The sequence below is a fragment of the Lissotriton vulgaris genome, chromosome 2_1 (assembly GCF_964263255.1).
Source record: "Lissotriton vulgaris chromosome 2_1, aLisVul1.2, whole genome shotgun sequence".
Taxonomy (NCBI): Eukaryota; Metazoa; Chordata; class Amphibia; order Caudata; family Salamandridae; genus Lissotriton; species Lissotriton vulgaris.
The window spans coordinates 44,628,309-44,641,273 of NC_141687.1; the positions used below are offsets into that span (position 1 = coordinate 44,628,309).

General features: G+C 46.2%; 1 protein-coding gene across 2 annotated transcripts in view; it reads left to right on the top strand.

The window, feature by feature from the left end:
• The window catches only part of ASIC4 (acid sensing ion channel subunit family member 4), a 1,255,094-nt gene that overhangs the window by 1,205,523 nt on the left and 36,606 nt on the right, over positions 1 to 12,965 (top strand). For both annotated transcript variants that reach the window (XM_086954413.1, XM_086954412.1), the window contains exons 3-4: positions 8,278 to 8,405; positions 9,678 to 9,837. In XM_086954413.1, the coding sequence (XP_086810539.1) occupies positions 8,278 to 8,405; positions 9,678 to 9,837 (288 nt within the window). The remainder of the gene's footprint in view (positions 1 to 8,277; positions 8,406 to 9,677; positions 9,838 to 12,965) is intronic.

Consider the following 12,965-nt stretch of genomic DNA (forward strand, 5'->3'; position numbering starts at 1 on the left):
GGGCCCCTCCTCACGGGCGCACCTTGTGTCGTCTTTACCCCTCACCCTCACAGGAGGGCCACTCCTCACGGGCGCACCTTGTGTCGTCTTTACCCCTCACCCTCACAGGAGGGCCCCTCCTCTTGTGCGCACCTTGTTACACGCGACACCTCTGCCTCTCTCCCGCACCCTCCTGGCAGCCATTGCTGCCGGCACAGCACCCACAGGGGGGGTTTCTACACCAACGTCTTCAATATCCCTTTTTGTTTCCATCTGTCCCTTCAGCACACTCTGTTTCAAATCCTGCTTTTTTAATAATGAATTTAACAGTGAAATGCACCCTATATTTCAGCCCGTTCTTGAGGAGTCTCCATTTCACAGCTTCAAAAGATCTTTGTCTGCACTTGACCAGCTGGGCACAGTCTGGGATATTTGACCCTTCAGAGTCTCACCCTATCCCGAGCTCCTATCCCAGGTCTGCTGCCAAACAGGCAGTGGTGACCCTAGGCAGCACAGCGGGTTTAGGAGGAGGCACCAACGCTCAGAGCATCCTTTCAGTGGAAAGCAGCCTGTGCCAGTCTCTTGGCTTTAGTGGCTCAAGCATCCATTGTTCCCAGGACACTTCCAAAGATCGGCCCTCCGTTCGTCCCATAAAGCACAAGTTGTTACGGCAGGATCTTTCATCTGCATCTTCTACTCTTCCTTCAAGGACCCCCATGGATTCCTCCAATTCAAATATACTTGTGTGGTACATCTTTCTATAGCTATCTTTGTCACCTTCTTCCTCTGAACAACCCTTTGTCGGTCTTCTTTGAGCAAACCTACTCCCCGGGCACAGAATCCGTCTTATGTTCAAGTCACGTGTCGCTCCTGAATCTGCAGTTACCGTCACAATATCTGTCACCATGGTCAGCTCGGCTTCTCCCTACTTGCCCCATTAGCCCATCACAGGTCAGGGTTCATCTCCATTGGGCCCGAAGTAAGTTTGAAGATCTCGTTGGCCAACTTGGACACTGAAGGATATCAAAGCATATCTCTCACCATTGTCTCCTAAGACCTCCAAATTGTGTGACAGACATAGGACAGAGGCAGCAGATCACACAGATTACAGAAGTTGAAGGAATCCAGTGATCTAGGGGGAATCGATTCCCTTCAACCAGGGTCTTGTGCCTCCTCCGCTTAGCTCAAGGGACCCAGAGGGAACACCCCTGTGAGAAGTTGGCCTGATATATAGTGCTCACTATTCTAGTGATCACTGTGTATCATACCAAACAACCCTTATTGATGATTGGTTGTAAGTCAACCTTATAGACCAGCTATCCTAGTAGCGTGGACAAAAGCAGTCTTTAGGCTAAACTCTAGAGGGCGTGTTAAGCCAGCTGTTTTACCATCACATATACCCGTTGAACACCAAGTGAAAGGACACCACACAAGTTGTTATGAAAAATAAAGTATATTTATTTATAACAAGTCTACCCTGAACTCTTTATGAGTCATGGAGCTAAGCACAATACAAAACTCTTAAGAAAATCCTTCAAGTTGCACAATTTACACAAATGCCCGAGGGGCACGAAAAACCATATACACTAAAAGTGGAATGCGAAATACTAGCAGGTAAGTAACAAGATCCAGAGACTTCAGGATCGCTAGGACTACACTACTGGACCCTAAGGTTAGGAGCAGGAGGCCTAGGGAGATCGGGTGCAGTGTGTGCACTCTCACGCGGGATGCGGGACAAAGTCTATGGAGGCTAGGATTTCTAAAGTCACTGTTTTCGGACGAATCCGACTAGGTAGACTTAAAACCAAAAAGGATATGGACACTTAGATAGTGAACCAGCGTTGGAGTACCGAAATGCTCGGGTTACCTAGCCCAGGGGCTGCGGCTGCATAGGGTTCAAAAGACGTCGGGAATCCTCGTTGTAGTCTATGGAGCCTGAAAGAAGAAGTTGCTGGCAGGCGACCAGTGAAGATGCTCGGAGTGATCCAAGCCTGGATCGGTGATGGAGACGACCTGAAAGCAGAGGGGACTCAGTTCTTAATCACTAGCCAGTGATTGTGTGGGCACCAGGATGGCACCAGATAAAGTCACCTCGACCAGCTGAGTGGGCGACGCTGGACTCTGCAGTCACACGGGCTAGGAGGCGTTGTCGGCGACCAGGCTGGAGGTGCGAGCTGTCCCATGCAGGTGTCTGCTGTCGGCGATGCTGGACCCAAGATGGGGGCAACAAACCTTGGCAAAGGCAGCCCACGCGGTGGAGTCAAGATGGCGTCTGGAGTGGACCAGGAGGGTCCGGAGTGCTCCTCTTTTGGGAGGGAGCAAGGGCTAGTCTGGAGCAACCAGACCAGTAGTGAAATCGTCGTGGTACGTTGTCAGGAGGGCCACTAGCCAACGGGCAAGTGAACGGACAACGTGGTGAGCAGCAAAGAGCAGAAGGGCCCCACGCAGATCTCGTGGATGCTGGGGGGCTGGACTTCGGTGCTTCCTCAGGTCTCGGGTCTCGTCACACCCACGAATCTCAGCTCAGGTCTCGTCACACCCACGAATCTCAGCTGGGCTGATGATGCAGCATACCACTCCTGTAGGGGGGAGATTAACACAGTTCCTACCTGTCTAGAATTCCATCACAACAGACAGGTGGGTAAGACAGATTATCCAGGATGGTTGCTGCCTAGAGCTTACAGCTACCCCTCCAAATAAACCACCCAGACAGCATCCAATGTCTACAGAACATCTAACGCTGCTTCAACAAGAGGTTCTCTCATTGCTGCAAAAAATGCAATAGAGTTAGTTCCATTGCAACATCAACGAACAGGGGTCTACTCACTCTACTTCCTAATACCCAAAAAGGATGGGACACTAAGACCAATTGTAGATTTAAGGCCTCTCAATCTGTATATACACTCAGATCATTTTCACATGATCACTTTACAACAAGTGCTCCCATTGTTGCAACAAGACGATTTCCTCACTACACTAGACCTCAAAGACGCCTACTTTCACATTCCCATACATCTTTCTCACAGGAAGTATCTCAGGTTTGTGCTAGAAGGACAACACTATCAGTTCAAAGTCCTTCCATTTCGGGTCACAACTGCACCAAGAATGTTCACGAAGTGCCTAGCAGTAGTAGCATCACATTTAAGAAGACAACATATCCACGTCTTCCCATACTTAGACGATGGGCTCATAAAAGCCAAGTCATTCAACCAGTGTGTTCAACACACATCTCAAAAATTCAAACACAGCACAACTTAGGGTTTACAATAAACCACGCCAAGTCACATCTACAGCCCTCTCATGTACATCAATAACTAGGGGCTACCATAAACACCAATACAGCTCTATCTTATCCCAGTCCAGCCAGGATACAGAGCATTCAAGCCTTAGTCACAAGGTTTCAAAACCAACATTCTCTCCCAGCCAGAGTGTTCATGCACCTAATAGGCATGATGGCATCTTGCATTTTTATTGTACCATATGCAAGACTGCAAATGTGCCCATTGCAGGAATGTCTAGCACATTAGTGGAATCAGGCACAATGACAACTAACAGACCTGGTGTTGGTGGACAGCCACAGGCATCGCTCTCTGCAGTGGTGGAACACCAAAAACTTGTCCAGAGAGCGGCATTTCCTCGAGCCTGTTCCACAGATAGTACTTACAACAGACGCACCCCTGACAGGATGGGGAGCCCATCTTCTACACCATACAACTCAGGGAAGATGGAACACTCAACAAAGGGAGCTTCGCATCAATCACCTAGAGTTGCTGGCAATTTTCCTAGCACTGAAATCCTTCCAAGAGCACATACGGAACAAAGCTGTCTTAATACGGACAGACAACATGACAGCCTTGTACTACATACAGAAACAAGGAGGCACATATTCCCTGCAGCTGTCCCAGTTCGTACAAAACATTTGGAGATGGTCCATTCCACAAAAGATATATCAGCTTGTAGAACACCTTCCAGGAGTTCACAATCATATAGCCGATCTGTTAAGTCGACAGACACAACAGATTCACAAATGGGTTCTACATCTGCAAGTTCTTCAACCATTTTTTCACAAGTGGGGTCATCCAGACATAGACCTGTTTGCCACACACGAAAACGCAAAATGCCCAACCTTCGATGCCAGGTTTCCACACCCGTTGTCCAAGGGCAATGCGATATGGATGAACTGGTCAGGCAGATTTGCGTACCCTTTTCCGCCAATCCCACTAATACCACTAGTGGTACACAAGCTCAGACAGCAGTCTCTCAAACTGATCCTGGTAGCTCCCACATGGGCTCGCCAACCGTGGTTCACAACGCTGCTAGAACTCTCTCTAGTTCCACACCAAAAACTGTCTCTGACACCATCCATGCTAACGCAGAACCATGGAGACATCAGGCATCCAGATCCAGGTCAACTGAATCTAGCAATCTGGCTCCTGAAGTCTTAGAGTTTGGTTACCATAACCTTCCACCAGACTGTATGAATATTATTAAAGAAGCCAGGAGACCTACTACTAGAGCTTGTTATGCTGCTAAATGGAAAAGATTTGCCATTTACTACACTAATTATCAAATTGATCCTTTAGATGCTTCCAGCCAAAATATTATCTGTTACCTTCTCCATTTACAAATATGTAATCTGGCATATTCAACTATACGCTTACATCTTACAGCCATTGCGGCATACCTACAAAACAGACAACATATGTCGTTTAGAGTACCAGCTATGAAAGCTTTTATGGAAGGATTAAAATTAATTATTCCTCTTAGGTTACCACCCTCTCCAGTGTGGAACCTAAACATTGTTCTTACCAGGCTCATGGGACCCCCTTTTGAACCTTTACACAAATGTGAACTGCAACAGCTTTCCTTGTTGCTATTACCTCTCTTAGAAGAGTTAGTGAGATTCAAACTTTCACTATACAAGAACCATTCTTACAATTACACCGTAACAAAGTAGTTCTAAGGACTAATCCTAAATTCCTTCCTAAAGTAATTACTCCTTTTCATCTAAACCAATCTGTAGAGTTACCAGTGTTTTTTCAAAACCCAAACTCTATAGCAGAGAGAGCTTTAAACACACTAGATGTCAAAAGAGCTCTTCGCTATTACATTGATAGGACCAAATCCTTTCGCAAAACAAAGCAACTATTTGTAGCTTTCTCTCTACCACATAAAGGCAACCCCATTTCTAAATCGGGAATTGCAAGGTGGATTGTTAAATGTATACAAATATGCTATCACAAAGCAAAACGCACATTAACAGTTCCTCCTAAATCGCACTCCACACGCAAACTAGGAACATCCATGGCTTTTTTAGGGAACATTCCCCTAGAAGACATCTGCAAGGCAGCAACATAGTCTACAACACACACCTTCACTAAACACTATTGTGTTGATGTGCAAGCCAAACAGCAAGCTGCAGTAGACCAAGCTGTCCTCAAAACTCTCTTTCAATCTACTGCAACGGATACAGGTGATTACCGCTAGGAGAGATACTGCTGCACAATCGATGCAAAGTGTAGAAACTGCAGCTCATATGCCTCAAACGGAAAATGCTACTTACCAGTATGCATCTATTCTTGGCATGTAGAGCTGCAGATTTCTACACGCCCTCCCGCCTCCCCGGGACCTGTATCTGTTCCAGTTTTTTCTTAATTAGATATACACGAATGGACATCTCTTTTTTCTTCCTACTAACTCCATCATTTCCCATCATGGCGAAAAACAATCTAAGGATGGAGCCGATGCCCATGCGCACTATCTTCAAAGGGAGGAGTCACCTATCTTGTGACTACAAAGACTTCTTCCAAGACGACAACAACATGCAATCATCCGAGCCCAACACCGGATGTATGACGTTACAACGCATGCTTTTACCACGCATGCTGTTACATCGCAGGTTTTACTACGCATACCATTACAACGCATTACACTTTGGGGTGCTGGATAGTGAATAGTTTAATTTACTATTCCAACTCCAGTCCCCGTGGACACTAGGGAAGGTGTTGGATAGTAAATTAAACTTATTACCTATCCTAGAGCGCCCCCCAGTGTAATGCGTTGTAATGGTATGCGTAGTAAAACCTGCGTTGTAACAGCACTGCGTGGTAAAAGTTGCGTGGTAAAGGATGTTCCCCCCCCAACACCAGGTGGCGATCTAATGCAAAGTGTAGAAATATGCAGCTCTACATGCCAAGAACAGGTGCCTACTTGCAAGTAGCATTTTCCTTTTTTAACAAGCAAGGTATGTCTCCTTCTTGTTTACTTCCTTCTGATTTAGGTTTCTGCTGTTGTGTTGCCCATTAGCACCAAGAAGCTTCGTTAAGTTTTTGTTGGGTCTATTAGTAAAATAGAATAACATAATTTACAGTTTGTTTTAATTCTAAAGAGTACCTAGCAAACAAACTCAGCTATTTATAAAATTTTCGAATTGTTTGTAGAGTTTGGGTAAGAGTATCTTTTAACAAAAACCTGCAAAATGTATAAAGGAGTTCAAAAAGGTTTGAATGGTTCCCTAAAATGTTTTTAAAGTTAGGTAGAAGTTAATACCACGTGTTGGTAAAAGCATCACCTTTCATCATGAATTACAGATTCAGCTGGGAAAACCCTACAAAATGTTGTGTTTCCAAAAGCTAGCAAGCATCTGCAAAGCTAAAAAAGTGTCAACTTAGTCGAGTATGGGAGAGGGGAGTGAAGAGATCATGGAAGGAAAACAAGGAAACTTTCCCTCTGGTGGAGTACTGAAAGTAAAATAAAATAAAAGATCCCTCAGTTAAGCAGTGGAAGGATTCAACTCTTCTAATCAGAACACAGAGAGACTAAAAATCTCCTGGGCAGAACAAACACAAGAATTGGGACCAGGAGCACACAACTGAGATAGACAAGAAAGCCATCCAATCATTCCCAAAGGTCTGATCCAATCATGACCGAAGATCTGATCCAATCATGACCAAAGGTCTGATCCAATCATGACCAAAAGGTCTGATCCAATCATGACCGATGGTTTGATCAAATCTTGACCAAAGATCTAATCCAATCTTGACCAAAGATCTGATCCAATCATGACCAAAGGTCTGATCTAATCTTGACCAAAGATCTGATCCGATCATGACCAAAGGTCTGATCCAATCATGACTGAAGGTCTGATCCAATCATGACTGAAGGTCTGATCCAATCTTGACTGAAGGTCTGATCCAATCTTGACCAAAGATCTGATCCAATCATGACCAAAGGTCTGATCCAATCATGACCAATGGTCTGATCCAATCATGACCAAAGATCTGACCCGATCATGACCAAAGGTCTGATCCAATCATGACTGAAGGTCTGATCCAATCATGACTGAAGGTCTGATCTAATCTTGACCAAATATCTGATCCAATCATGACCAAATGTCTGATCCAATCATGACGAGAGGTCTGATCCAATCATGATTGAAGTTCTGACCTAATCATGACCGTAGGTCTGATCCAATCATGACCAAAGGTCTGATCCAATTTTGACCAAAGATCTGACCCAATCATGACCAAAGGTCTGATCCAATCATGACCAGAGGTCTGATCCAATCATGACTGAAGGTCTGACCTAATCATGACCGAAGGTCTGACCGAATCATGACCAAAGGTCTGTTCCAATCTTGCCCAAAGATCTGACCCGATCATGACCAAAGGTCGGATCCAATCATGACCAGAGGTCTGATCCAATCATGGCAGAAGGTCTGACCCAATCATGACGAAAGGTCTGATTTTAAGTATATTGGAAACACAAGGTCTGCTTACAGACAGCTGAAGCTGTCTGTAGCTGAGAACCAAAAATTAAAGCATGTCCACAGTTGTCAGAAACATATACCTTTGTGAGAATGTTCTCAGTGTGAAAAAGTAAGACAAAGAAAATGTTCCAAGCAATTCCCTTTTTTCTATGAAACGAAGGCTACATGTAAAACACAAAGCAATATTTGTAGGATTAACCAAAGTCAAGGGTAATCGGATGTTGCCCTTGAGACAAGAAACACAATTTTTCCGCCGGAGATTTCTTTTACATGCCATTGCAACCTGTCCTTGAGTCCACTAAACTAAACCAAGACTACAACTCCCAGAGTGCTTTAAGTTGTTTAATGAAAGTTCAGGACTGAATATATTGTGTCTTGGTGCCTTGCAGGTACCTAGTGAAGCTACTTGGGTGTCCACTATTATAAACTTATCTGTGGTAAAGAATCAGATGCGCATTAACTGGGATTCGTCTCTATACAGGACAGGCCGTGCCCCATAATACTCCTCATCGTCTTCTTTCTCTTTTCAGATGAGACTTCCTTCGAAGCCGGGATCCGGGTCCAGATCCACAGCCAGGATGAGCCGCCATACATTCACCAGCTGGGCTTCGGCGTCTCCCCTGGGTTCCAGACCTTTGTTTCCTGCCAAGAACAACGGGTAACCGTCTGTGACCCACTACCCTGATGAACTGATGCCAAGGGATGAGGAGGGAGGGGACTAGAAGGGGAAATGTGTGATTCTCTCTAAGGGGCAGCTTTACAAGCCGCTTGCGCCACATTTGCGTCATTTTTAACATGGGAAAAGTGACGCCAAAGTGGCGCAAGGGGTTTGTAAATCTGCCCCTAAGTGTCTAGGAATCCAACATGGCGTCTCTATAGTCACGTGTCCTGACCGGCCGAGCTGGAACAGAGCCAGTAATGGGTCTGGGTACCACCTCACCTGCCTTCCAAGGGCTCAGGGTCCTGTGAATGTCTCTGCCCAGCACCAATGCCTTTCAAAGGAACTACACTCCATGGCAGTGAGCGGGTCACATGGCCCGGTTCCCATGGCTGGCTTAGCCTAAGTTGGCTGAACTACCACAGACACCCCAAAGATTAGGACCACGTCACACACATTTCACAGATCAGGGCCTTGACAAGGAAGAAAGGCCATGTTGGTGTACATTCCCTACAGAGAGGCACAAGCTAACGCTGGTGGTCTCCATGCTTAATTTGTAAAATCATAAGTGCCAGGGTCCTGTCAGGAGTCCACTTCCACTTGCAGCGCCAATTGCTGCTGTCAGCATTGCCAACTACTAACCCTAACACTCCTATAAGTGTGACAGTTCTTACTATTCCAGACCCCCATTGCCGTAAGAATGGCTTTGGCAGAAAGTAAACTACTGTTGTTATGTTTGGCTCTAAATGGTACAAACAGTGCCACCATGTGACAGCCTGTCATAAGTGCTGGGGTTAACAATTAAATGCTGGTGCCGAGCACCAGAAACCACTGGTTCACATTAAGCAAAGCTGGTGTTGCAGGGTCTGGTGATAGAGGTACAGACAGGTTTAGGATAGTAATGAGAACCAGGCTGAGGCCACCAGAGCCTCTTCAGGTACATTCATGGAAGACTCATTGGCGGAAGTCGGGCTTAAACCCGTGCACCTGGAGGTGAACATCGCGTTACGGTTCTAGCTTATGTATGATGAGCCAAGTCTACACATCTAGTTGAGTGAAATATCTTCCTACTGATGACGTCTGTTGGGCGGGGATTGTCGTATCTGTCTTTATTATTGCGCCTTCCAGTTAATGTATTCCCTTAACACTGTAGACATCTCTGCTTTAGCGACTCTCTGTGTCTATGTGTAGAGTGGAGGTGCTGAGCACTGTTTCCATGGCCCTCCTGGCCAGTGGCCAAAATGACCGGCTTCTCTGAACCTTCCTTTGCAGCTGAAGTACCTGCCGCAGCCCTGGGGGAGTTGTCGGGCCAGTGTCCAGGGAGAACAGATCCTGCAAGGGTACGAGACATACAGCATCTCCGCCTGTCGGCTGCAATGCGAGAAGGAGGCCGTGGTGAAGAATTGCGAATGCCGCATGGTGCACATGCCAGGTAAGGTCTCACCTGTGGTGCTGGGAGGAGCAACAATCATCCTATCAGAGGGCCTGGTAGGAGAAGTAGAATCTGCATCTTAGGCCCCAGTGCATATCACTCCAATGCGAGAAGGAGGCCATGGTGTAGACGTGAGACTGCCGCACAGTGGAGAAGTGTGGCTCACTGGTTAGAGGAGGCATACCCTGAAGCTGAGGTCAGACCCGGGACCAGGGTTCGATTCCCGACGTGGCAGGGTCCTGAACCCAATTGTCCACGGACTCGATAATTCTCGCTTCGGTGCCCACTCTAAGCACGAGTTTACACTATGCATCTCTGGGCAACAAGCTTGCTTAATCTCCACAACGGCCCCCCCGCGGCGGGATGCCTGGCTTTCACCTTGAGGATTCCCAGCACGGGTGATCTCACAGGGAATAACCAGGACGGGTTCCCAAGGCAAGCGCCGAGATGCCCAAGGGTAACATCGAGCGCTATATAAGGATACACATACATACATACGGTGCACATGCCAGGTAAGGGGTCAACTGTACAGTTGTTAGAGGCAACAATCATATCAGAGGCTCTGGTGTGAGAACTAGATTCAGAAACTGATGGCCTCAGCGCATATACTCCCTGTGCAAGGAGGATCTGGTTACGTACTGCGACTGCTGCATGGTGCACATGCCAATAAGAAGTCACCTGTGGTGGAGGGAGGAGCAACGATCATACCAGAAGACTCTGGTGTGAGAACTGGATTCAGAATCTGAGGGCCCCAGTGCATATATCAGGGGGCTTGTATAGAGTGGCTACTCACCCATGAGGGTCTCAAGGCGCTGGGGGGTGAGGGGGAGTTGGCTGCTGGGTGGACTTGGTGGAGGATCAATTGAAGAGCCAGGCCGAGAGGTCCTTCCTGAATTGGGTTAGTGACGCTGATTGCCCAAGGTGCAGGGGCAGGGTGTTCTAGGTCTTGGGGGCAAGGTAGGAGAACAATCTTTTTCCATTTCTGGTCTTATGGATCTTGAGGAAGGAGGTGAGAGCGAGTTGGGAGGATCGTAGTTGTCTGGTGGGTTCGTGGAATGTGAGCCAGTGGTTCAGGTGCGCTGGTCCTTCGCCATGTGGGGCTTTGTAAGTGTGAGTAAGGAGCTTGAAAGTGACTCTTGTTGACTGGAAGGCTGTGGAGTTGTCGGAGGTGTTGTGCGATGTGGCTGTGGTAGAAAATGTTGAGGTGTATAAAATAAATAGGGAGACACCCTTTATGCTGAAAAGGGAATGGGTATATAGACTACAAAAAACAGAGGTTTCCCTTTTCTTGGTTATAGGTGGTAGGACGGACTGCAAATAAGCAGTCCTACTACCAAGCGTCATATTAAGCTACAGCTAGAGGTATAATCAAATATAGGGCGCACCCCACAGTAACAAATTTACATTTCATCTCTAATCAGTATGAGTAAGGTTCTTATCTCCCACCCAATTTGAAACACATTACACAGATATGTAGATGGTCAAACATGCGGCCCATAGTGTCTAGTTTAAAATCATTAACTGAACCTCTAAGTCAATTTGTTGATAAGTTTATCCAACCCCTAGTAGTGATCCAAAAAGCCTACATAAAAGACACAACGCATATCATCGAAAAGATAGAGAATACACCTTACAATATGGAAAGTGAATGGCTAGTGGCCTTAGACATTGAGGCGCTATACACAAACATTCCACAAGACGCCACTATCACCATGATTAAGAATCTCCTACACAGTCCACGAAGAAGAGCTATCCTATCATTCGAGATTTATAATAAATTGCGTAGAAATGGTCCTGAAAAACAATATTTTTCTATTCAAAGACGACTATTTCAAACAAACAAAGGGCACTAGTATGGGCGCAACTTGTGCCCCCAGTCTGGCGTGTCTCTACGTAGCAGCATTTCAAGAGATACACATTTTCAATGAAGCGGCCCCTTTCTACGAAAATGTGGACAGGTGGTCCCGCTTCGTAGAAAATGTTGAGGACCATTCTGGCGGCGGAGTTTTGAATGTTCTTTAGTTTCTTGATTTGTTTCTGGGTGATGCCGGCGTAGAGTGTATTGCTGTAGTAGAGTCTACTGTTGATGAGTGAGCGGCTGACCCTCCTTCTGGATTCTGTGGAGATTCATCTGAAAGTCTTTTGGCGCAAGCGGTGCATGTAGAATCAGCAGGCTAAGGAAACTGCGTTGATTTGTCCGTTCATTTTGAGCAATGAGTCTAGCATAATGCCAAGGTTGCTTGCGTGATCTGTCTTGGTGGGTTTACCACCCCTGTGGCTGGCTACCAGTCTTCGTCCCAGGCTGCCGAGGCGGGTCCTAGGATCAGTACTTCGGTCTTGTCTGAGTTGAGCTTGAGGCAGCTGTCTTTCATCCATGTAGGGACAGCCTCCATTCCTCTGTGGAAGTTGGTTCTGGCGGTTGATGGTGCGTTGGTGTGGGAGAGGATCAGCTGGGTGTCGTCGGTGTAGGAGACGATGTTGAGTCCGTGGCCTCTGACGATGTGACGAGGGGGGCATTGTAGACGTTGAACACGTTGAAATGACTTGAATCACTTGACTGATTCAATGCTTGTTTGTTTTGGATTTTAAAATGTCATAGTAGTGTGAATTGATTTACTTTCACATCAATTAAAGCAAGGAGGGTTGGATTTGTAAATAGATGAATAGTTAGTGTATCAGTAGGTTCTGTGGTTTTGTTTATTTTGCATGTGTCACCAATGATATATATGGGTTCTGTGTCTGTGCTTTATATAAGCGTGCTGCAGGAGTAACTATGGTTGGAGTGTGTAAGGGCCTTTCCAGAATTACTCTGCACTCTGCATGTATGTCTGAGTCTGATATACTACTGAACTTCAAGCATTCACACACTATATAGCATGTATGGGCCTTGCATGTCTAGTTATTGCAAACAAGCATGAGGCTTCGGTCTTATGCCCAGGTGTTCCTTCAGTATTCATTAGTGCATTACACGCCATCATTTGACCGGGTACATACACACACACTCACACTCATGTACTCACATGAACACTCGCATACATTCCCAAATTTATAAAGACTGACACAAGCATGCAGGCAGTCAGAATGACACAGGAGGTACACAATTGCAGACTCGCACAGAATACTGACAT